This window comes from Hippocampus bargibanti, linkage group LG06 (assembly GCF_051943395.1).
Source record: "Hippocampus bargibanti isolate YZ-2025 linkage group LG06, ASM5194339v1, whole genome shotgun sequence".
Classification (NCBI taxonomy): domain Eukaryota; kingdom Metazoa; phylum Chordata; class Actinopteri; order Syngnathiformes; family Syngnathidae; genus Hippocampus; species Hippocampus bargibanti.
The window spans coordinates 7,153,846-7,180,961 of NC_142739.1; the positions used below are offsets into that span (position 1 = coordinate 7,153,846).

General features: G+C 40.6%; 1 protein-coding gene across 1 annotated transcript in view; it reads right to left on the minus strand.

The window, feature by feature from the left end:
• Positions 1 to 778: 778 nt before the first annotated feature.
• Positions 779 to 27,116, minus strand: part of LOC148896276 (eukaryotic translation initiation factor 3 subunit H) — a 58,918-nt gene continuing 32,580 nt past the window's right edge. Inside the window, exons 5-8 of the mRNA XM_088997723.1 lie at positions 26,019 to 26,168; positions 10,616 to 10,736; positions 1,789 to 1,921; positions 779 to 1,048 (exon numbers count right to left, since the gene is read on the minus strand). Of these exons, the coding sequence (XP_088853849.1) occupies positions 954 to 1,048; positions 1,789 to 1,921; positions 10,616 to 10,736; positions 26,019 to 26,168 (499 nt within the window). The 3' untranslated portion in view covers positions 779 to 953. The remainder of the gene's footprint in view (positions 1,049 to 1,788; positions 1,922 to 10,615; positions 10,737 to 26,018; positions 26,169 to 27,116) is intronic.

The window sequence follows — 27,116 nt, forward strand, 5'->3', positions numbered from 1 at the left end:
TGTTGATTTTCCCCAGTCAATGTATTTCAAAACCCCTTTGAAGCCATGTCTCTTCATACAGTGTGCTACATGTACTCTGACCGGCACACCAACTGGTCTACAGTTAGCCCCTTAACGAATCAACTCCGATCGCCTCCCCTACACTACGCATGTACGTGAGCGGCAATGGGTCGAGTGCGGGAGGTTGGTTCATCACAAAGTTGATTTTGGGTCCAAAAACTTCTTGACATATGATAAAATCAAATGCACCTTCTAAAGGCAATGGAACGTGTCCGTGATATGACATGCATGCACCACAAAGCTCATCGAGTGACAGGCAAGGGGAAAAAAAACATGTCACGTGGGGCAATGTTTACAGAAGTAAATATGGTCCAGAGTATGAGCGCAGGTTGTTTATTTCTGGGTACCTGTGATTGGCTAGCAAACCAGTTCAGGGTGTCCCCTGCCTACTGCCCGTGACTGTTGACTTGACACCATTACCACATCCTCTTAAACGAAAGGTAGGGAACTCTGGTGTTGGTGATTTATCACGTTGTACGCACCAGTGTGATAGGACTATTTTATGGACTTCTGGGGTCTGATGTTGCTGAGTTAGAGGGATCCCGAAAAGTAAGTTCTTGCACTTTCCCAGAAGAGTACTAGTTTATCATGTAATACCTGGAAGGAAGTGTATCGAGGCAATGATGTCATGTGATGATAGTGATATTTCACCTAATGACATTTATATACTTACGGTAATGTGAGTGAATTAAATGAGGATGGATGGAGTGGCTCCAAGTAAGAGAAGAGTTTATCACTTTTATTTCACTCAAAGGTAAACATCAAGCCCAAATTGTGTAACAACAGCGCTTCCAGAAAATAAACAGGACACCTCAGCTCTCTGATTAACTGGAGGCTGTCTTTTAATGTATTCTTGCACTGTGCTCTCTTCATTCTTGACTCTGTTATCTCATCTAGTTGTAGCCTTGGAGAGCCTCTGCCATGAACAGTTTACCAAGGTTCTGAGAGGTGAATTCCTTCACGTTCTGGCAGTAGTTGTTAATTTGCCCTGTCAGAGAGTAAACACATATATTCACGCATACCACAAAAATAAATAAATAAAAAATATATATAATTCAAAATTACACCAACAGAGACGTTCAAACACACAAATAGGCCAAACCAAGAAGGAAAAGTGGGCAGAAAAAGAAGCACAGCAAAATATGAAATTAGTGGTGGGAACACAGCAGGATGACAAGCAATGGGTGGTGTTGTGTCGGTATGTGCTGAACAGCATGAGACAGGAAACAACAGTCCACTTGCTGAATGAGCAAATAAACATTGGATTCATGTAATTTCCCGATAATAGTTGAGAAAATTATGAAGCATATCCTGAGCTCCCGTGAGGGAAACAGAGGTGGCTGATGGAGTTTTTTTTTATGATGGAGATGTCAATCTTTGGATTACGCCTCAATTTACAGACCTCAATTTCTCGAGAAAAACACTTTTTTTTGCGGCCACTAATTATCCAAAAAAATAATGGTTGGTGCTCGAGTGGGAGGAGGTTCTATACCGAGGCTGAGCAGCATTTGTAGCTAAATTACAGCCCACTTTAAGATATGTCAAATAAAATGAAGACAACACACTGTTCATAAATAACCTTTAAAAATAAACTGTACGTCCATCATATTTAAGTACTTATATTACATGTTGAAAGTGCCTTTCAGAGCCTTTCATTAAGAGACTGATGATAAACATGACAACTGCAAAGACAACATTTATTTTTAACATTGACGTCTGTTACTGTACCAGCAATAAGCAGCGTGTCCATGCGAGGAGGGGCCTGGGGGGGCTTGAACATTTTGCTGATGTCTTCTTCAGGTAAGGCTGCTTCCCCTCTGCTTTGCCGTTGGGTGTTTTCCTGCTGCCGCCTCTGAAGATACTGCACAGAAAAATGGATCGAGAAAGAGGCAGAATTTAAGGATAGGGAAAAAATTAACCCTTTACTGCCTGAATTATTTTCTACTTGGAAAAAATCTGTTCGGTTTTTATGGTCACTGATAGATATAATAACATACTAGTAGCTTCATTTTTATTATTTTCCAATAATATAGAAAATTTGAAAATGTGCCTAATTTGGTACAATCGTCATAAAAGACCTCAATTGAGTGGGTGCGATTTTGGAACATATGTCAAATGCAACTTCAAAGACTAGACTTTTATCCATGACAGCTTTTTATTAAAACAAAAGAATACATAAAATATTTGCATAAAATACATAATTTACATAAAATCTTTACATAAAATGTTTACATAAAAATACAAAGTTCCTTTACAGATAAAGAAAACTAGCTAATAACCATGGAATAATGCAAAGCAGTTCTTGTGATGATTCAAAAAAATATTTACATTGCAATTTTTTTGCAGTAAATATTAGTTTTCACCGAGCATGTGCCATGCTAGCACCTGTTGCGGTTCTTTGCAACATATGGAACATGAGCTATGTTGTCAAACCGAATACTGTATCATCGGAGGGAAAAGAACCTCACTGTCTTTTAGCTGCGGTTCAGCTGAACAATCGATTGAGCCTCACTATGCCACAACACCAGATTTTTCTTGTTGCCAAATGTTGGGAGTAAGGGGATAGATGTAAACCAATTATCAAAATATAATTGATGATTATTTCCTGGTTGGATGTTTTGAGCCAAATTGAGCTCACTTTCAGATCGGGAACCTTGGAGTCACTGACTGGATCTATCTTTCCTGTATATGGAATGCATACATGTAGCCATCATAACCTGCCGGCACCAACAACTTGAACCCCCAGTTCTTTGGTGTATTTGGTATACACTGCTTAAGTGTAAATCTACCTTCATAGAGTACAATGTGTTCATCAATTGACAAACGCGGTGACTTGGGTAATTCTTGAAACTTTTTTCATTGGCCTTACTTTGTGCAAGGGATCATAATTTGGGCTTCCCCGAGTTCCTTGTTTTGTGTTGTCTGCTATATGCAAGTTCCTTTTTATAATTTCAAAGCGATCCCTTGACATACAGTACATTCTGCAGCATAATCAGTTAGTGGAGATAGCTTTCAAGCCCAATGCATCCGAGTGTTTTTTTGGTCATTTTGAGATTGAGAAACAATATATCAATCCCAGCCACTTCTCAAGCTCTTCTTTGGCGAGACACAGGGGCTTATTGATGTCATTTTGCATTGCATAGAAGTTCGAGTGTTCAACAATAATATCCATCATTTTTTTCATCGAAAATCCTTTGAAAGTATTTGAATGGTGATAGAAGTTCATCAATGCAACAGTCACGACGGTGTCAGATGCCAAAATGTCTTCATCAACATGGTCATCTATTTCATTCTCATCAGGATCTGGAAAGATATACAGTACATGGGATTTTAGAAAAAAAACATATGGACCTTCTTTTTCTTTCGGCTTTTCCCTTCAAGGGGTCGGCACAGCAAATCAGTGTCCTCCATCTTTAGAGGTTTGATCCACATGTTTGTTTTGGCCAAGCTTTTACGACGGATGCCCTTCCTGATACAACCCTCTGTATTTATCCGGGCTTGGGACCAGCACAAGACATATATCCCTTTGTGGCTACAGAACAAGAAACTCGCTCAGTAAAAGGCTCCCAAACACAAAATGGTAATCGGCACAGCAACATTCAAAAAAGCAAAAACTATATTCACCATTTGATGACAATGACATGGGCATCTCTTTCCTTACATTACATCACAAACAGAACTTCAGTCATTTAAGATGTACTATCTTCCAGTCACAGTATGTAAGAATGTGAAATGCACATACGGTAGTGGGGAGTATTTTGTCCACTAGATGGCAACAAAACCTTACATGGCACAAGTGGAAATTCCACCTATTATGTTATTCAAAACAACCATTTCTACATTTTCTGATTACAAATACCTTCTCTCAGATGATTTTAGTTGACATGCCAATCTAATGTCCTCAAGGCCTTCAGAAGTAATTCTGCTGTCTTTGATTTGCCCCAAATAAAATATAGACTTTTTGCTTTTCCTGTCTTTTTTTTCACAGAAACTTGTAAGTGTTGTACCTGCTCCTACCATGTTTCACGGTCTTTTGGAAATAGGAAGTGTTGAATTCGTACCAGACATTAAGTTATCTAACTTCTGTTTAGGAGATACCAAAAAAAACATGGACCTCCGTTTCAATAATCATATTGAGAATGCAAAGCTATGAGGTACAGCTATTAGTGGGAAACCCACCATTCACTTACAATTATTCGCATTGGGTACCAAGTCAAATTAAAAAAGGGCCCATTTCGCCCCCCTTGTGTCTGAAAAGTGGGCCAAATTCTAAAATTGATGGGCCCGATTTACCTAGATTGCTGAAGTACAGTGGTACCTCGGTTCTCGAACGCCTCACAGTTCGAACAAATCGGAGTTCGAACAAAATATTCGAGATATTCGAGATATTCTTGCTTCGGCGTTCGGACACCAATCTCACTTAAGGGAAATGAAAATAGTATCGTAATAAGCGGTACTATCGATATAACCGATATCGATATAACGAGACTTTACTGTATATATATATATATCCCTACTGTCTAGACATGGCGGTGCCGGACTCTGCTATGATAGGTCCCTGCTCTCAGGTTGGGGGGAGCAGAGGACTACTGCCAGCAGCTCCATTGATTGTTCCTATTGTTCTGACTAACGACTGGCCTGAATGCCCCGCTTCCACCGGTGGAAGAGTCCGGCACCGCCACTTCTGTACAGTAGGGCTATATATATAGGGCCTAAACTACCAGTAAGACTTTAGTTTGCTAGTTTGCTGACAAAGTTTCTTGGATAAGAAGCGAAACGTCCGACACCTTCAAAGAAGTACAGATGACGGCTGAAGAAACCTTTTCATCGATGGACCACTCCTGTACGACTGAGAGCTTACACAGACACAGTTTGTGAGTACTCTTCTGATATGTTTTGACTCATTTTATTTACCTTCAACGCTTGTTGGTATTTGTTTAGCCCTATGCTGGAGGGTTCTGATAATTCCTAGTTTGTGTTGTAGTTGGTGATTAGATTAAAAAAGCAGGTATTGATCAGTGTGCGTGGCCTTCCTACAGACTTCTTTTTTTAGCGTTCTGTCCTCTCCTAAAATTACTTACAGTCCAAAAAAGCTAATTGGTTCTCTTTTATGTCCTCGCGAATAAATTATATACAGTAAAGTCTCGTTATATCGATATTCAAGGGAGTCCGAAAAATATCGATATAACCGAGATTATCGATATATCCGACCCTGTTTGCATGTAATTTTCTCTGAGCGTGCATAGAAATAGTATCGATATAACCGGGACTATCGATATATCCGATATCGATATAACGAGACTTTACTGTATAAATAATAATATTGATGTCAAGAGTTGAGTTGATTTGTGAAGGATTGAATTTCTTGTTCTTTAATTATGATAAAAGTGTCGTACACATATCTAAACCAGTGTCTGGGTTTTGTCCCCGGGAAGGATGTGAGGGCCTGTTTCTCCATCTCTTCCCTGTACATATTTGCCACTACGGGTGAAACTGCTGAACCCATGGCACAACCATGAATTTGTTTGTAAAATGCTCCAAAAAGGAAGGACGGAGTTGGGATCGAACCCATGACCTCCGCACAGTGAGGTCAATGCTACAACACATGGATAATAGCCCAAGGGAACTATATATGATCAATATTCTGATTTCTTGTCTGTAGTCTCTTAAAATGTTCTGTAAAGTGCTTTATTATATCTTAGGCAGTTGTGAGGGCTCTACTGTATATAAATAAAGGGGTATTGTATTGTATTGCCTTTAGTGTCGCTTCATCTAGTGGACCCATAAAGCAACCACAGCCACTATTGTAGCTCCTATGCACCATATAATGTGGTGCGCCCAATACAGTGAACTCTCGTTTATCGCGGGAGATACGTTGCGAAAATAGCCAGCGATAGGTGAAATCCGCAAAGTACAATGTAGTCAAAAAAAAAATCAACTTTTTTAAGGAGTCTTGCTCCGAGAGAAGAACATTGCTCCATGAGCTGTCAAAGACGGTGTGTTTGGGTTTATTCTGTTTTGTTTGCAGTGTTTACTTTACTTTGTTTGTTTGTACATTTGCATGCGATTAATAAAAAAAAAAACATTTCTCTATTCTCAAAAAAAGAAAGACAAAAAAGAGAGTGCCAACAAATACCGATAATGTTGTTCTCTCGGAGAAAGACTCCTTCCAAAAAAAGTTTTTCCTCCTGAAAAAAAATCTGTGATGCACTGAAGCCGCAATAAGTGAACCGTGAAGTAGCGAGGGATCACTGTATATAAAAACAATTTTAAAACAAGCCATTCATTCGAGCCTGATACTCCAAGGTCCCTTATAGTAAAAAAATACAGTAAATAAGAAGATGAGGGGGGGGGGAAAGCTAGTTTTCTGCAGCTGCCCTTGTTTATTTGGTGAGCGAGGAAAAACAGACGTCTGGTGGACATTGTGTTGTGCTGAGGAAAATCAGTAGAGGGTTTTAAATAAATTGTACATTCGAACTCTGCTGTATTTGCATGTTGTCGTCATGTTTATGTGCTTTCTCCAGACATCGCTGCTTCCATCTCCTTTGCAAAAACATGCACATAAGATAAACTGACACTCCAAATTGTGTTATGGTCGTTCGTGTATAAGTGCCCTGCAATTGTACTCCACCTCTCGCTTGTTTGAACACTCAAATTTGTCCTTAAGTGAGTGTGAGAGTGACTGGTTGTTAATCTCTGTATGCCCTACGATTGGCTGGCAAACAATTCAGGGTGTCACCCGCCTTGTGCCCAGAGACGGCTGGGATAAGCTCCAGCACCTTCCACGACTGTAATGACGATAAGTGATCTGGAAAATGGATGGATGGACAATATATTTTATTCCTAAACGCCTTACAAAACACTCAAGGACACTTCACATTCAAAAACAAGAAAAGACACCAAAGGATAGAGCAGGAACCTATGGCTCGCGCATATATGGTTCTATTGATGATTGCATCTGGCTCGCTGAGAAAACTAAATACATATTCTCGCTTTTTCGCTGTTAATTTCCTGTTTGGGCGCCAGTTGGCGGAAAGCGCAATTTTGATTGGATGATACTGACCTATGGCCGTTGATATTGAAACAAGTAAATGCCCCCTTTTAAATAAGCCGGTGACGGTAAATGGATGGAAGGATTTGCCTTTGTATAGAGAATAAGTTCTGCCGTGATTCTAATTTGCAATGAAACAATACCATATATGAAACAGTTGAATATCAGTGGCACTTTGACAAGCCCCAAACTAACGTTAGCATCGATATACTTCTGTGAGAGACAGCAGAAAGCAAGCGTGCAAGCTAAAGAGAAGTGTGCAGGCTAGCTAGCAGTAGATTTGCCTATGGACCCGGCAAGTTGACTTACATGCCGATCGTTTGGCAGGATTTTTTTTACCAATCATGAGGAACGGAAAATGATTCCTATTAATGGTGCGTATTATCATAAAGTTATTTTAAATAGTATATTCTGGCATTTTGTTGAAATCACGCATGTGCGTGTTTGCGTGTGTGCATGTGTGTGTATGTGTGTGCCTCTCACTGAAAATCATTTCTAAATATTGTACTTTTATGGCTTAGTCAAAAATGTTCGCGACCCCTGGGATAGAGGGTGACCAGAGATAAGTATTCCTCTATAATAATATTAATAATACCAATTCAGTGAGTCCCCGCCTGGTGCCCGAAGACAGCTGAGATAGGCTCCAGCACCCCCGCGACCCTAATGAGGAATAAGCGGTATGGAAAATGGATGAATAATAATAATAATAATAATAATAATAATAATAATAAAGAAGAAGAAGAAGAAGAAGAAGAAGAATCAGAATAGTAATGATAATAGTAATGATAATAGTAATGATAATAACAATAATAACAATAATAATACATTTTATTTCAAGCGCCTTTCAAAGCTCTCAATGTCTCTCAAAAATTGAAATATCCGTCAAACAAGAAGTGTTTGTTTTGCTTTTTTGTGACATTTATTCCAAAAGAATGACCAGCTTAAGAATGTGTGAGATGGTGGAAAAAAGACTAACAACCTCAAGAAGGCAGGTTTTAAAGCGAGGGTCCATGTTAAGTCCATGTTTGTGCTTACACCTTCTAGCTTCCAGACATGGCTGTCTCTTGCTAAAAAAAAGTAAAGTTAAAGTAAAGTTACAACATGCTTCCTTCTGAGTTGATGGAGCATCACTGACAATTAATGTGCGACAGGAAAGGGTGTTACATAAAACACACACGGCAGCCTGCATATGCTCATGTTGGCTTCGCAACACAATTATCTCGATGGTCGTTTATCACCGCCGTGCTGTTACAGAAGGCAGGTTTGGATCATTTGTTCATCAAGGAGTTTGGGTGAAATGTGCCCAAAGACTGGAGTCTCAAGTTAATATGGGGCAAGCCATGGCACTGCTTTATACCAACAATGCTTCAGATGCCCCTGACTATCAATGATAGTGCATCAAAGACAAGGATTACAGCCAATGGGAAAAGTGTGAAACAAGGTAGTTGAACAATAAAATAAACCCCAGATTAAATAAGAACACAACAAAATTAATTGTCTACGATTAAATTAATTGTCACTTTTGGGGGAGGAGGTGGAGCAATATTCCTTAACTCATTAACTGCCAGACATGTGCAAAAATGTGTGTACTCCAGTGCCAGGGGGGTTTCGCCATTTTTACTCAGATTGCTGGACAAGTTTGAAGCATTGTTGGTATGAATGACATGCATTATTATTATAAAGCAGTGCCATGGCTTGGCCCATATTAACCTGAGACTCTAAAAGTTTGGGCACATTTCACCCAAACTGACAACATAAACATTCAACAGTGTTAGAAACTGTTGACTCTCTTCTTTCATCAGAAAAAAAACTTCATTTTGAGCTTATTTGGTTCTGGAGATATAGGCTGTTAAAATCGTGTGAGGTTCAGGGCCTGTGCTGATGAGGTCAGTGGGAGAGGATGGTAAATCATACTGGCTGGAGTGTGGGTGATTGGCCTGGGGACGGTTGCTGATGTTCATCATGCAGGACTTACGTGAACAGATATGGACTCCAAGTTATGTGACTATTACAATGCTTGTAAACCTGGGCTTATGAAGGCAGAACAATAAAGCTTCAGACATTTTTTCAATTCCAATCGCTGAACGTAATGACAGCTTAATTGAAGTTCTGTAATGTAGGCGTAGGTTTCTATGAACATAGGAATATCTGTGTTACAATGGCTATGACAAATGGTTCTTCTCATAATTTTCATTTATTTATTTTTCATGATTATAATTCATGTGCATGACATTTACGCGTGAGTCGGTGAGCATTTATGCCGCATTTTATTGAGGTTGCCTGTACTTGTTGAAAGCATGCTACCGGTACCTTTCATTGTTCTTCTATTCTGGCTGAGTGTGTGCTCATACATTTTTTTTATTTACACAGTACATGCTTTCCTGCTGCTGCTTTTAATTTACAGCTAATGAAGTCGGTGCATGCAATAAGTCTGAGTTATTGAAAGAGAATATAAAAGGATAAGTCTCATTAAATTTTTAAAAAGGGTTTTGCAGCCATTCAGACTTTTTGATGCCATTTGCATGCGAAGCACCCCTGAGTGTTCAGTGTTGAGTTTGACTTTTAAGAAAACAATAGAAAAACCGATTAACAATTTGACATGTGTCGCCAAATTAGTTTTTAGAGACAAAATAAATACAATAAAATTTGAGGTTGATGTACATTACACCCTTAAAGGACAACCAACTTCACTTTTTTGTTTCCCAACTGACATCAGAAAAACGTTTTATAGCATCTAAAATACCCAAAACACGCAGTATGATATATTTATTCAAATGCGAAACACCAATAAAAATGACTTAAAGTGTCCAAAATCTGCAAAAAATTGAGCTGCGAAACAACTTGAGAATACATAGCGAGCCTTAGCAATTATGATGGCTTTTCTCTCTTTCCCTGACATCCCTTTGAGAGAACGGTACTTGTCAGAAATGAAGCTTTTTGGCCGACACAAGGATGATGACTTAGGAGGGACTATGCTATGTGTTGAGCCGCAGCAACTGCCAGCCAAATATTGTCGCTCACTAAACTGTGTTGCATGAGCAGCACAAATCTTGGGGCTTGGCCCGACAGCCTACTTCTTAAGCACAGGGGAAGTAATCTGCCTGTGTCCAGCAAAGTGAAGTCTTTTTGTGCCCATCTTGGCAGCAATTCAATGTGTTTTGATAACCTGCGAAATGCAATTTTTTTCCCTTACAAACGACAATGCAAAACCTCTCATTTTGTACCTGTATCTGGTGATGTCTTGCTTAGCAGCACTTTGTAGGAGGAAACATTTAGGAGTAAGAAATTAAAAACAATGTTGTGTGTGTGTGTGTGTGCATGCATGTGTGTGTGCGTGTGCGTACACTAATACTACGTGATGATTTGCAATCTATACGCTAGAACCGGTTGTGGGCCAAATTCTTTTGTAGCCATGACTCATATCCATCTAGTGGAATTTTTCTTTGGTCCTGTGTGTAAAAGAAAAACTTTGTGACTGCATACAAGTATACGTGTGAGAATTACCTGGTGCTTCTGCTGCTGCAGTTTGCTTACATTGCGGCTGTAAGTATTATACTTGACAATGTCTTGGTTCATGTCATCCACCCTGTCCATCAGGAGCTGAAGGCTCTTCTCCAAATGGTTACTGCAAGAAAGGTATCCATACATTAAATTATTTTGCTCTTCTCCATAGACATTCTCACTTACCTATTATGGTCATTTTTACCAATGTAAAGCATCTGTAGTACCGTAAATTGATGTTAAGGGGATTTTTGCCTTCTGTTTCAAAGACTTTTGTTCTTAAACATTTTTCCCCAAAGATGGCGCCCAAGTAGACAGCGGTCGGCAAGTGCTCTTTCCAAGTGTTGCTCTTTTTGGTGTTTTTGTGTTGTCTTTGTCTAAATTCACAAAAATAACATGCAAACCTAAAAAAATGCCCTTGACTATACTGGTATCCTTAAGATATGTATATCAAAGTCAAAATGTTTTTGGGGCAAGGGCTATTTCGGTCAGTACTAACGAGCACTGATTCATGTCAAACAATGTTTCCATTCTGAAGCAAGTCTTTCAAAGTTGTAACTGTGCAGCATTGAGAGATCCTGTTTTGTGACTGCTCCTTCAGAAAACCAGCAAGCTTTGTTGGGGCCATATAAGGTAACATACCAAATTGCTCAGGGAAAAAAAAACATAGCAGAGGAGCTGATCATGCTTTCAGCATTTTGCCCTCCTTGAAACCTCTGTTCAAAAAGCTGTGCATTGATTAATCCAGATATTTTTGATAAAAAAATGTCAAAAAAAATCTGCACTATTTTATAGAATTTGGTTTGTCGGGCTCAGGTTTTTTGGTACTGTAATGTTGGTGATCAGCTTGAATTCCTCTTTATCGAATTTATATAATTTTATTTTGTCAGCATTGTGTGGTTTGAGATGAATGTAGCCACAAGGGGGCACAAGCCAATGTGTTGTTGTGACGGTCCCAAGCCCGGATAAATACAGAGGGTTGTGTCAGGAAGGGCATCCGACGTAAAAATTGCCAAAACAAATATGCGAATCAAACCTCTGAATCCCATACCGGATCGGCCGAGGCCCGGTTTAACAATGGCAGCCATTGGTACTGTTGACCTTCAGGGTGCCAGTGGAAAATTAACTACTTTTGGTCGAAGAAGGAGAGGAGGGATGTGTGCCCGGAGGAAAAGAGAGAAATGGAACGCCAAGAGTCTAGAACTAAGAGTAGGAACTTTGAATGTACGAACAATGACAGGTAAAGGTAGAGAGCTGGTTGACATGATGCAGAGAAGGAAGGTTGACATACTGTGTGTCCAGGAGACCAGGTGGAAAGGGAGCAAGGCTAGAAGCTTAGGGTCAGGGTTTAAGTTGTTGTATCATGGTGAAGACAAAAAGAGAAATGGAGTTGGGGTTATCTTAAAAGAAGAGTTTGTTAGGAATGTCTTAGAAGTAAAAAGAGTATCAGATAGAATGATGAGTCTGAAGCTAGAAATTGAAGGCGTGATGTTCAATGTTGTTTGTGGGTATGCCCCACAAGTAGGATGTGAGCTGACGGAGAGGGAGAAATTTTGGTTGGACTTTGATGAAGTCATACAGAACATCCCGAGAAGTGAGAGGGTTGTAATTGGTTGTGATCTGTAGCGAGAACGGGGAACAGGTGGCGGAGAAACTAGAGATGTGGAGATATGCCCTGGAAAGGAGAGGAATGAAGATCAGTCGCAGCAAGACGGAATACAAAACATGTATGTGAATGATAGGGATCCAAGTGAATGAGTGATGCTACAGGGAGAAGAAATAAAGAAGGTGGAAGATTTTAAGTACTTGGGGTCAACTGTCCAGAGCAATGGAGAGTGTGGAAAAGAAGTGAAGAAGCGTGTCTAGGGAGGCTGGAGAGACTGGAGAAAAATGTCAGGTGTGATGTGTGATAGGAGGGTTTCCGCTCGGATGAAAGGAAAAGTGTATAAAACATGATGTTTGGACTGGAGACAGTGCCACTGAAGAAAAGACAGGAAGCAGAGCTGGAGGTAGCAGAGTTGAAGATGTTGAGGTTTTCTTTGGGAGTGACCAGGTTGGATAGGATCAGGAATGAGTACATTAGAGGGACAACTCATATTAGAGGGTTTGGAGAGAAAGTCAGAGAGGCCAGAATGAGATGGTTTGGACATGTCCAGAGGAGAGACAGTGACTATATCGGGAGAAGGATGCTGAGCCTTGAACTGCCAGACAGGAGACCTCGAGGAAGAGAGGAGATTTATGGATGTCGTCAAAGAGGACATGAAGGTAGCTGGTGTGAGAGAAGAGGATGCACAAAACCGGGATAGATGGAGGACATTGATTCGCTGTGGCGACCCCTGAAGGGAAAAGCCGAAAGGAAAAGAAGAAGATTGTGTGGTTTGAGATGGTCAGTCAAAAAATGTTTAAAATGTTTTAATTTTAGTTTTGAATTTGAGAAGCACTTCTGAAAACCTTTCTGTTACAGTTAATAAAGCTAGTCGTTGTAGTAAATTGGTCCATATTTCAATTTTTTATACTCATATCTGTTAAAAAGGAAACAGTATTATCCACAGGTGTACTCTTCACAATTTTATCAATAAATGACACTATTTAGTCTTGCAGATAAAATATAGTAAAAAAAAACACAAATGGCCAGAGCTTTCCCAATTAAAAACTGATAATCTTACTTTCTCATGAATCGGCTTACGATCCAGAACTCACAAGCTCATCTGTGAAGCATGATGGACGTAATATCATGGTTAATGAACTTACACGGCAGCTTTTGAAATGGGCTCAGTAGTCTTTATTAACACTTTACAGTCGATGGGGTCATATTTGGTACACTAAAGATAAGTGCTTATAGATCGAAAAAATTAAAGGTAGCAGTTCAAGTTTCGATTGGAACTGATGCAGCACAAGTTACATGTCCCTTTAACACAGGTTATGTGCAGCTATGCCTTTAAGAGCGTCAGTGACATCATCTCCTTCTTGCGCAACACAACGTGCGCTCCTGCATCTTCAAAGCTCCTTCTACTTCTCGTCACGGATCAAATATCACGTAAGTATATGTTGTGACGATTTTATGAGCTATTCAGAAGAGGTTTACCTTGATACTGAAATGCATAAACTAACGCTAACTTATTTATTTACCAAGAAATATTAAAAATAAGTAGTGTCTAAAAGATGGAACATTCGGCGTGCTAACGCTAGTTTCATGATGATATTGTTGATCCTGACTGGGTACCCGATGCGAATAATTGTAAGTGAATGGTGCGTTGTACATTAATAGCTGTAACTCATAGCTTTGCATTCTCAATATAATTATTGAAACGGAGGTCCTTATGTTTTTTTGTTATATCCTAAACAGAAATTAGAAAACTTAAAACATTTTCATCATAATGTCTGGTACAAATTTAACACTTCCTATTTCCAAAAGACAGTGAAACATGGTAGGAGCAGGTACAACACAAGTTTCTGTGAAAAAAAAATACAGGAAAAGCTAAAAGTCTATATTTTATTTGGGGCAAATCAAAGACAGCAAAATTACTTCTGAAGGCCTTGAGGACATTAGATTGGCATGTCGAGTAAAATCATCTGAGAGAAAGAATTTGTCATCAGAAAATGTAGAAATGATTGTTTTGAAGAACGTAATAGGTTGCATTTCCACATGTGTTATGTAAGGTTTTGTTGCCATCTAGTGGACAAAATAGTGCATTTCACATTCTCAAATACAGTACTTTGACTTGATTCTGTTTGTGATGTAATGTAAGGAAAGAGATGCCCATTTCACGGTAAGATCAGAAAATTGAGATCAAACGGTTAGTTTGGTATAGTTTTTGCTTTTTTGAATGTTGCTGTGCCCATATGTTTTCTAATGTATTTTCTAAAATACCCATGTACTGTATATCTTTCCAGATCCTGATGAGAATGAAATAGATGACCATGTTGATGAAGACATTTTGGCATCGGACACAGTCGTGACTGTTGCATTGATGAACTTCTATCACTATTCAAATATTTTCAAAGGATTTTCGATGAAAAAATGGATATTATTGTTGAACAGTTGAAATTCTATGCAATGCAAAATAACATCAATAAGTCCCTGTGTCTCGCCAAGGAAGAGCGTGAGAAGTGGCTGGGATTGATATATTGTTTCTCAATCTCAAAATGACCAAACACTTGGATGCTTTGGGCTTGATCCAAGATGGCGCCGCGGATGGCAGCCTCGGTGACACGCTCCCTAGTATTGTTCCTGGTTTTGTCATTTTCATTTGTTTTTTGCGATCCTACGCGACTCAGTTACACGAGGGAAGAGTTACTGAGCATTGAGGAATCCACTCTTGGACTATTTTCACCGACACACCAAAATCTACAAGGTTTTTCGGGGCTGCTCGCGAGCGGCGTAGCAGCTCTGTACGGAGCTTTGAGACGCCGACGTAGGAGGGGGAAGCGAGCCGGCGTTCTCGTCAAGCTTCGGCAGCGTGGATTTCGAACGCCGCTCCCATCGATCCACCTCGCTAATCTACGCTCACTACCAAACAAGATGGACGAACTTCTGCTTCTCACAAAGACCAATAAAACGTTTGCCCGCTCTGCTGCGCTGTGCTTCACTGAGACTTGGCTCAGTGACCGCCACCCGGATTCCGCACTACACCTACCCGGATTCCGTCTCCTTCGGGCCGACCGTGATACGGAGCAATCGGGGAAATCCAAAGGCGGTGGACTATGCTTCTACATCAACGAAGAATGGTGCACCGATGTCACGATGCTCGACGCACACTGCAGCCCTGGTTTGGAATCGCTGTCTCTCAACTGCAAGCCATTCTACTCGCCACGTGAGTTCGCTTCCTTTATTCTCGTTGCCGTGTACATCGCGCCACAAGCTAATGCTAACGCGTGTATACAAACGCTAGCGGACCATGTAAACCATCTCGAACTAAAATATCCAGAATCACCCCTGATCATTTTGGGCGATTTTAATCAAACACGTTTGAACCGTGAACTTCCCAAATATAAGCAGCATATTGACTGTTTCACCAGAGGAGAAAACATTCTAGATCATTGTTACACAGCACTCAAAGGTGCATACCGGTCTGTTGCGCATGCAGCATTGGGTCTTTCTGACCACTATTTAATCCACTTAATTCCCACATACAAACAGAAACTCAAATGTGTAAAACCGGTAGTCAAGACAGTTAAAACATGGACAGATGAAGCAAAGTTATCGCTACAAGAATGCTTAGACTGCACTGATTGGAGCGTCTTTGAAACTTCAACGGGCACATTGGATGAATACACAGACACTGTAACATCATACATCAGTTTCTGTGAGGACATGTGTGTACCAACAAAGTCCTTCCGCTCATTCAACAACAACAAGCCATGGTTCACTCCCAAACTCAGGCAGCTTAGAAAAGAGAAAGAATCCGCATTTAAAAGCGGCGATCGAGCAGTTTACAAACTCGCCCGAAACAGGCTGACGAAGGAAATTAACATCGCAAAGAAAAGTTATGCGGAGAGGCTTAACAAACAGTTCTCCGCTAACGACTCTGCATCGGTGTGGAATGGCCTGAAAGCAATAACAAATTATCGTTTACCTTTTCCCCCCAAGCAGTGTACAACAATGGTATGGCTGATGAGTTAAATACATACTTTTGCCGATTTGAAAAGGACACCACCATTTCCCCGGTCTGCCCACCATTACCAGAAACTACCGTATCTCCGCCCTCTGCCCTACAGATCCACGAACTGGACGTTAGACGGCTCTTCAAGCAGCAAAAGATCAAGAAAGCTGCAGGACCTGACAGAGTGTCCCCCTCCTGCCTGAGAGTCTGCGCTGACCAGCTGGCACCGGTCTTCACACAAATCTTCAACAGATCCCTGGAGCAGTGTGAAGTCCCATCCTGCTTCAAACAGTCTACTATCGTCCCAGTTCCAAAGAAACCAGCACCCTCGGGATTGAACGACTATAGACCTGTCGCTCTGACGTCTGTGGTCATGAAGTCCTTTGAACGCCTCGTGCTGAACCACCTAAAGAACATCACCGGACCTCTGCTAGATCCTCTTCAGTTTGTCTACCGGGCAAACAGGTCTGTGGAGGATGCAGTCAACATCGGACTGCACCACATCCTCGACCACCTTGACAACACAGGAACCTACGCAAGGATCCTGTTTGTGGACTACAGCTCTGCATTCAATACCATCATCCCAGAACTCCTCATCCCCAAACTTCTCCAGCTTGGTGTGTCCCCCACGATCTGCCAGTGGACCCTCAGCTTCCTGACAGGACGGACACAACAGGTCAGACTGGGAAATATATCATCCACAACACGAACCACGAGCACTGGAGCCCCGCAGGGATGCGTCCTCTCTCCATTGCTCTTCTCTCTCTACACGAACGACTGCACCTCAACGCACCCAGCTGTCAAATTCATAAAGTTCGCAGACGACACCACGGTCATCGGTCTCATCAAAGACGGCGACGAGTCTGCGTACCGACAACAAGTGGAGCAGCTGGAGCTCTGGTGCAGCCGTCACAACCTGGAGCTGAACACGCTCAAGACAGTTGAGATGATGGTGGACTTCAGGAAACATCCATCACCACAGCTACCCCTCACACTATCCAACTGCCTGGTGTCAACCGTTGAGACCTTCAAGTTCCTGGGAATCACAGTCTCCCAGGACATGAAGTGGGAGGTCAACACCAACTCTATCCTGAAAAAGGCCCAACAGAGAATGTACTTCCTGAGGCTGCTAAAGAAGCATGGCCTGCCACAGGAGGTGCTGCAACATTTCTACACGGCTGTCATCGAATCCATCCTGTGTTCTTCCATCACCGTTTGGTTCGGGGCCGCCACAAAAATGGACAAAATCCGACTTCAACGGACAGTTAGGACGGCGGAAAAAATCATTGGCACCGCCCTACCCACTCTCGAGGACTTGCACACTGCAAGAATCCAAACTAGGGCGCGGAAAATCCTACTGGACCCTCCGCACCCTGCCCACCACCTTTTCCAGCTACTCCCCTCAGGCAGGCGCTACCGATCCATGCGCACCAAATCCAGCAGACATTTAAACAGCTTCTTCCCCCAAGCCATTAACTCTTTGAACTCTTTCAACAGTAGCCAAAATGGAACTGTATAGTGCCACTTAGCAGTTTTTTTGACAACGATACTAGTGCAGCGTGTTCTACCGGAAACAAATTCCTTGTGTGTCCTACATACTTGGCAATAAAGATGATTCTGATTCTGAAAGCTATCTCCACTAACTGATTATGCTGCAGAATGTACTGTATGTCAAGGGATCGCTTCGAAATTATAAAAAGGAACTTGCATATAGCAGACAACACAAAACAAGGAACTCGGGGAAGCCCAAATTATGATCCCTTGCACAAAGTAAGGCCAATGATAAAAGTTTACCCAATTTTACCCAACAGAATTACCCAAGTCACAGAGTTTGTCAATTGATGAACAAATTGTACTCTATGAAGGTAGATTTACACTAAAGCAGTATCTACCTAATAAACCAATGAACTGGGGGTTCAAGTTATTTGTGCTGGCAGGTTATGATTGCTACATGTATGCATTCCATATACAGGAACGATAGATCCAGTCAGTGACTCCAAGGTTCCCGATCTGAAAGTGACCTCAAATGTTGTGCTCCATTTGGCTCAAAACATCCAACCAGGAAACAATCATCGATTGTATTTTGATAATTGGTTTACATCTATCCCCTTACTCCAACATTTGGCAACAAGAAAAATCTGGTGTTGTGGCACAGTGAGGCTCAATCGATTGTTCAGCTGAACAACAGCTAAAAGACATTGAGGTTCTTTTCCCGCTGATGATACAGTATTCGGTTTGACAACATAGCTCATGTTCCATATATTGCAAAGAACTGCAACAGGTGCAAGCATGGCACATGCTCGGTGAAAACTAATATTTACAGCAAAAAAATGAAAGGTAAATCTTTGTTTGAATCATCACAAGAACTGCTTTGCATTATTCCATGGTTATTAGCTAGTTTTCTTTATCTGTAAAGGAACTATGTATTTTTATGTAAACATTTTATGTCAATATTTTATGTAAATTATTATTTTAATAAAAATATGTCTTATGGGTAAAAGTCTAGTCTTTGAAGTTGCACTTGACATATGTGCCAAAAAAGGCACCCTCTCAACATAGGCCTTTCATGATGATTGGGCCAAATTAGGAACAAATTTTCTTAGGCTCAAATTTTCTACATTATTGAAAAATAATAAAAAAGGAAGCTACTAGTATGTTATTATATCCATCAGTGGCCATAAAAACTGAACAGATTTTTTTTTTCTAATTAGAACACAATTCAGGCAGTAAAGGGTTAAGGATGTCACTGTGGATAGTAGCATAATCAAATTTGTCTGTATGTCTGGACATTTAAAGAAAAATGCATCCAAACTAATAGGGATAAGCTTCATCATGCAACAGGACAATGACCAAAAACACACTGCCAACACAACAAAGGACTTTATCAAGTGGAAAACATGCAATGTCTGAGACTAACCGAGGCGGATCCCGGAGCTTAATACAAGAGAGAACGCATTTCCGCTCCAAAAGAGGAGGTTGAAGGGAAAAAACTTGAGAAACAAACTGAAAGACCTGAAGAACTGATAGATCCTGCAGTAATGGACTGAAAACTTATTTCAAACGAAGAAGGCAACAGTTTGGTCAAATGTTAACTTGAAGTTCATGTATTAATGTCTGTTTCAATACTTTTGCTAATGTATTTATTGTATTTATCTTTAAATTAATCAACCAATTGTTAAAATAATAAGCACCAATTTAACACATTTTTCTTTTATTATGTTAAACATTATTCTTATGTCCATAAGTCACTGTCGTTTGGGATACATTTTACAAAAGACTAAAGCTGATAAGACTAAATTGATAAATGCTTCCTACTACTACATCTGTGTAAGCTCTCAGTCGTACAGTAGCGGTCCATCGATGAAATGGTTTCTTCAGCCGTCATCTGTACTTCTTTGAAGGTGTCGGGCGTTTCGCTCCTTATCCAAGATGCTTCTTCAGCGAACTAGTCTTGCTGGTAGTTGCGGCCCTATATATACAGTAAAGTCTCGTTATATCGATATCGGTTATATCGATAGTACCGCTTATTACGATACTATTTTCATTTCCCTTGCACATTTCTAGTCTTTTTATGTATAATTAGTACCGTTTAGTACGATACCCGGTTATTATGATAATCCGGTTATTACGGTGCTCCTTTTCATCCCCCGCCGGCCATTTTTGTTGTTTATATCGATATATCCGTCGCGCCATTGGTCAACTTGGTCACGTGTCTTGTTACGTGAGCCGCCATTGGTCGCACCATTGGTCGACTTGGTCACATGAGCCGCCATCGGTCGCGCTATTGGTCGACTTGGCCGTGTGACTTTGTCACGTGACACGCCATCAGTCGCGCCATTGGTCGACTTGGTCAGGTGACTTGGTTACGTGCCCAGCACCGTGTAGCAGAGCCATTTTCATTTTCAGACGCTAGCTCGTGTGTAGCAGACGAGATTGTTGGTGTTAAAAGGTTAAAATGGGAAGCAGAAGAAGATTGATGACTTTTTTAAATTGTATACATAATACAGTAAGAAGTAAGCGTTGCAGTTTCCCTGTTGTGTTATGTACATGCCCACTGTACTGTATATGAATGCAATCGTTTTTTGCAACAATGTTTCTTGTTTTGTCTGCTGAAGCGCGATGATTTTGAAAATTATTAACATTCCATACTGTGTATTAAAGGACAGCCGATGTCACTTTTTATTCAAATGCAAATAAAAATGACTTCACGCCAAGACGTCTTGCATTGCTTGTGAATACAAACAATGGCTTCAGATTCGGATAATATGCTTTCTTGTTACACATCCAGTTATGAATATGTTTCAAATACACTGTAGTTCTGAAGATTAAAGCATACATGTTTACAATCATTAAAGAATTATATGTGCCATTTTGAGGCAACATTGACCCAAAAAAAAGGGAGCTAATGGCCAGCTCCGTTTCTTATATGGCGCTTGGCTGGCCTCTTTTGGCGGCTTTTGTTTAATGCAGTTTGGCGCAGGATCGGATATATCGATAGTCCCGGTTATATCGATTTTTTTTGTACTACCTTGAATATCGATATAACGAGACTTTACTGTATATATCCCTACTGTCCAGACGTGACGGTGCCGGACTCTGCTATGACTGGTCCCTGCTCTCAGGTTGGGGGGAGCAGAGGATTACTCCCTGCGGCTCCACTGATTACTTCTATTGTCCTGACTGATTACTTCTATTGTCCAGCCTGAGTATGAAGTCTACGACTGGCCTGATTGCCCCTTTTGCTCTGGTATCACCTCATCAGGACAACTAAGCCTATGTTTCCTAAGCAGTCTGTTGTACGAACGATCCAATGAACGAACCGCACCCCACCATGGCGGTTTAGTGAAGGATTTTGCTGTTTTATGAATATAGTTTCTTTTACTCCCCTTTCAAACCATCTATTTTCTTTTGCTAAGATTTTAACATCATTGTCGTCAAATGAGTGGTTGCTAGCTTTTAGGTGCATATGCACTGCCGATTGAGGCCCACTAGTATTATCCCTGCAATGTTGTCTTTTTTTGAGAATTTGTTTAGACTCCCCAATGTATTGCTCTTTACTATTTTCATTCTTACAATGTATTGAATAAACTACATTACTTTTGTTTTTCATTTGACAGCCTATCTTTTGGATGCAATCATTTTTGCCTGAAAGGACAACCGACGTCTCCGGACAAGTTGTGTCCATAATTTGTAAAATCACTTCAAATGACTTCTACTGAGCGTATTTTACAAAGATTCCACCGCATAGAGCTATATTTCACATTTTAAGACTCACGCTGAATATTCCGGAAGTCTTGTTTTTGAGTTGGTGACGAGTCCTCACCCGACGTCATTGAAGGAACACCCCTGACTGAGAAAGGACATACCTTGCATCACCTCAATGTATTTTGCGGGACTTTGTTTGGTCTGAAAACTTCGTGTTGACCCGTGTTGATGGCGAAATTAGAAGCAAAACACAAATAACGCGATGGTGAATCCTTGTGTGTTGTGACAAACATTTTGAGCCAATTGAGCCCATGTATTATTATTACACACGGAGCTTTGTCGCCATCTTCTGCCTGTTTTGTTGGGTGCGACATTTCCCCTCCTATTGCCTCAAAATGACACTGAATAAATTCTTTAATCGATTGCAAACATATATGCTTTCCTCTTCAGAACTATTTATTCATAACTGGATGTGTAACGAGAAAGCATATTCTCCAAATCTGAAGCCATTGTTTTGATTCTCGAGCAAGGCAAGACATCTTGGCGTGACGTCACGAACTGAGGGCGCGACTTTCTGAAAATGCCCAATTCGCAACTCAATTTTTTGCATATTTTGGACACTTTAAGTCATTTTTATTGGTGTTTTATTTTTATTGGTGTTTTGGTCGATATTTCGGTCACCATTTTCTTTTTAGGAGACCGGGCTCGTTCGTGAACATTATCACTCATTGTGGCAGCTCCGTGTGTATCCCGAAAAATAGTTTGTCTGCCAAGGTAAAATGTTCATAAATGTAACGTTCGTAAACTGAAAAGTTTGTAAGCCAAGGGGTTCGTAAACCTAGGTATCACTGTATTATAATTCAGGTATGAAGAAGAGTTGACGAGTAGGTGATGCTGTAAACCTGAATAATGATCAATTCGTAATTATACATAACCACTGTCATCCTGTCATGTTGTTTCTGCTCCTCTCGAGGCTGATCATCCAGCTCGTAAATTATTTTGTTGAACGAATATAAGTAAAATGGAGGTCTTCCAAGCCAAAGATGATTACATTCTTCAGAATGGGGACCGGGCGAATGCATTTCTTGACCCCATGATTACATTCTTGATTTAATGTGAATTGCGATTCACTACAATTTTCTTATTATGAACTCTATTGTATAGAACGCCATTCATGCGTAAGTGTGTAACTTTTCATCTTGAAAGTTTAAACAACTTTTTGCATGCACAACCATTAAACTACAGTAAAGTCTCGTTATATCGATATTCAAGGGAGTCCGAAAAAATATCGATATAACCGGGACTATCGATATATCCGACCCTGTTTGCATGTAATTTTCTCTGTGCGTGCATAGAAATAGTATCGATATAACCGGGACTATCGATATATCCGATATCGATATAACGAGACTTTACTGTATCTGCATTGATGTTGACATATTATAGCTTATTTGTTATTCATGTCCTTATATGCCACATATCACCGAAGTTGATGTTATAATGCTAATTCACGGAGCTTCATATGTTGTGGAGAGCAGGGTAGGGCCGGGGAGAGGGCAACCGGTTGAACACCAGCGACCCAGACCCACGCCTGGCCACCCCTGTGGCATCCGAATCAGATCGTTTGCAAGTGATATCGCACTAAGTCCCTATTCAACATTTTGAATGGATTTCGACTTACGACCATTCTGACTTGAGACCGTTTGGTCGGAACGGAACCCGGTCGTAAATCGGATGTTATCTGTATTGTATTGCATAAGGTTGAGCCTCGTTGCCTCTAGTGGATCCATCACCCAACCACGGGGAAGGGAACCATGTAAATAAAGCTTTATTGTAATGTATTGGTGCGGCCCAGTGGTCCTGTGGTTAGCATGCAGAACCCACTGCAGAGGTGCAAGGTACGATTCCGGGTTCGGCCTCCCTGTGTGGTGTTCTTCACGGACCTGAGTGGGTTTTCTGGTTTCTTCCCACATTCCAAATACATGCATGGCAGATTAATGGAACACTCCAAATTGTGCCAAGGTGTGAATGTGAATGCTTGTTTGCCTTTGTGTGCCCTGCAATTGGCTGGATTTGCTGAAGCGTCCCCCGTGATCCTAATAACGAAAATGTAGATTTAAAAATGGACGGATGGATGTAATGTATTGTATTCCTTTTACCATAGCTCTATCTACGGGTGCCATAACACAACCAAAGGGATGATCGTACGTTATATGTGTCTTATAACGCAGTCTGTTCTACATATGAAAGCAGTTTTAAAAGAGACCGCTCATTGAATGTGTGCTTTATATCCTGAAGCACCATATACAAACAAGAGCAATAAAAGAACAAGCACAACTGGAACACCATAAATCAGCCATCACAGACCACTGCAAAAGAGAAAATCACATCATGGACTGGGACAAGGCCAGAGAACATAACACAAAACATGGACAGTCATGCAATTCTGACCAATAGAGTTAAATTAGCTCACTTCGCGTGAGAGAAATTGATTACCGACGGCATTTGGTCCTCTTTTGTACTTTCGCTATCCAATCCCCATCTCTCCCTCTCACTGTCACTGTCCCTCTTTCCCTCCCTTTTTGTCTCCCGTCAGTCTCCTCTTTGGGGAGACTGATGGGGCAATGCATGCTAAATTGAGTAAAGGTCCAGTGATTGGCTTGGCCAGTGTAAGACTTGCAACTCCTCCCTCATAATAGAGTCATTTCTCGTGCTGGCATTGTGTTTTGGGTCATTCTATTTTGGCAGATGATTAATTTACTCCCGATTATTGTGGATGCTTTCTTTGTAAATTATCAGTCGGGGAAATAGTCAAAAAAACTTTTGTAACTAGTATCGTGCACTGTTTTCATAAAAATTGGTTGACTGCACTCTGTTTTTCCCTGGTGCAGTCTGCTAGTGGAGTAGTCATTTTTAACATCAGAAACAAACGTGTAAAAATCAATCAATCAAATACAGTGAGACCTCAACTTATGAACTTAATTGGTTTCCAGACAGAGTGTGTAAGGCGAAAAGTGTGTAACTACACACAACATACCTTATTCTATGTATAATAAATGTGCAATTGTATTGTAATGAAAGAAATACACTGCATTGTATCATAAAGTCACTTTATTTACATTTGTGATGGTCATTTATGGGTTGATGGAATGGCGTTGGAGGTCGAAGGTCAAAGGGAATTGCTGTTTGGAAAGACAGGCGCATTACATGACGACTGTAATTAAAGAAATAAACTGTGCTGAAAAATAAAGTTTTATTTACCTTTTTGATGGTTGTTGATGGCTTATGGAAGGAGAGTCACCTTCCATAAGGACTGTTGGTAACTTAACATCTGGTGCTGTTCGGTCGTGTGCTTCCGCCGAAGATCACTCCGCCAGCCGTGGTGGGTGTGTATTATGAAAATAGTGCTTATTATAAGGTTTAATTTTCATAAATTTGACGTTTGTAAGACAAAAAATTTGTAAGTTGAGGTGTTTGTAAGTTGAGGTCTCACTGTATCACGATCACGACACAAACACGCACTGTAGCACAGCGTGCAAATAATTTTTTACTTACTCTCTTATTTAATGCCCATCTATTCATCAATGCTGAGATTTCAACTAGGACTCTCACAAATGTATCTTTTTTTAATTTAATTATCCAATTGATGATTCACTGATTGGTGAAATAAACACAGCCCCCCTCAAGCATGCAAGCACACCATCCACCTGCTCCCCTTTCATGCAGGAAAGAGTAAACGTGCATGCATGCACACAAATTTTGACAATGATCAATATGCATCTTCATGCAACAGCTTGCAAAGGTTGATACTGTATATAGTAACACCACTTTCACTAAAAGGTAAACATTTTGAAACAAACCAGCGGACAATCTGCTGTTATCCTCTATCTCTCTACATGTCGAGCGCCTCTCATGGCGATCACTTTACTCTCACGGTCATCACTGATATTTTGGATGCATTTTTATGTCCACGCAATCGGGTTGGTTGACTTGTTTTCTCAGACCGGAATGTTAAATTGGTGATTAGGTATTTGGATTTTAAATTCCCCCTTTTGTCATAATATGGCTGGTTATGCCATTTATATTCTGGTACAACTTTTATTAGCACTTGGACTGGCATCCAAAACCCCCACTTCTCTAGGAGGCGTTTGGAAATTCACTCTGACACCTGAACACCACTCCCAGACTGAGTATGTTTAGAGAGGCAGAAGGTGCTTCCCAACCAATGGAGCCAGCTGGAAACCGATCAGCAGCTAATGTTAGAGAACTGTTTCTTATTCGACCTGATGCACTGAGTGCAACATTCATAGAGCAACTTCACGGTGTGCAATATTTGTTCCATTTTAAATGTAGTTGTAAAGGATCTGGGCAGCTATGAATGAGCCCACCATCCACTGGAACCATGGACATTTTTCTTATTGGTCTTGTAAATGTTGTAAATCTCAGAATGGCGACATTTTTGAGAGAAGGCAGCAAGCATTGTAATATTGTTTATGGCCTGCTCTGTCACATTCTGTATTCACTTAGTGTATAAGAATCCATAAAAAATATTGGTTTGACCATAGGTTTTGAGTAAATAAATGCTCAATGATCCTGACCTGCTGGATAGGTTGAGTAGTTCATGTTTGTCAGCGACTGTGGACTTGTCTTCCAGCTCCCACATCAGCACATTGATAAGGTGAGAGTTTTTGATGACAATGGGCACCTCCTCGAACATGTGATCAAAGCCAATGTTAGCCTTCTTCAATCTGGGGGCGAATAAGAAAAACAGACAAACAGGATAGTCAAGTAAAATGCTCTCAGATGCGGTTAAAACGGAATTTTGGGGTCTAACATGTCTGTTTGGAAGACTTAGAAATACGAACTGAATCGGTGGTATTCCTGGCGTTGATTAAATGATTTTTTTTACAACATAACCAAACATGCAGACCTTTTCAGTCAGCATAAATGAAATATCGAGTCATGTTTGTGTGTGACGCGATTTAATCCAACAGATCAATGTAAACATCATATAATTGATCAAGATGGACTTCAGACACCAGTAATATCTCGGTTTTCGACCGTAATTGATTTAAGAAACTTGTTCGAAAACTGATTTGTTTGAAAACCGAAACAGCACGTTCCATTATAATCAAAGTAAAACATCACTGAAAAGGTTTCGTCACCTGTACTTCTTTGAAGGTGTCGGACATTTCGCTTCTCATCTAAGAGGCTTCGTCAGCTAACTAAAATTTGCTGGTCGCACTGGCCCTATATATATATATATATATATATATATATATATAAAATATGCCTACTGTCCAGAGGTGGCGGTGCCCGACATCTGCTCTGATAGGTCCCTGCTATAAGGTTGGGGGGAGCAGAGGACTATTCCCTGAGGCTACACTGACTACTTTTGTCCTGACTGATTATGGTCTCTTGATTGCCCCATTCCCTCTGGTATCACCTTATCAGCATGACTAAGCCTACATGGTAACGATCTAAGAAGTCTGTTGTAAGCAAAACGTCTGACACCTTCAAAGAAGTACACACAAATGACGGCTGAAGAAATATTGTCATCGATTGACCACTCCTATACGACTGAGAGCTTACACAGACGTCAAGGTAAAACGTTTTATTCCATTCAAAGTCTAGAATACAACTTTTTTTAAACACTTTATTTGACAGCATAAATTGGATAAACACGTAATAATAGA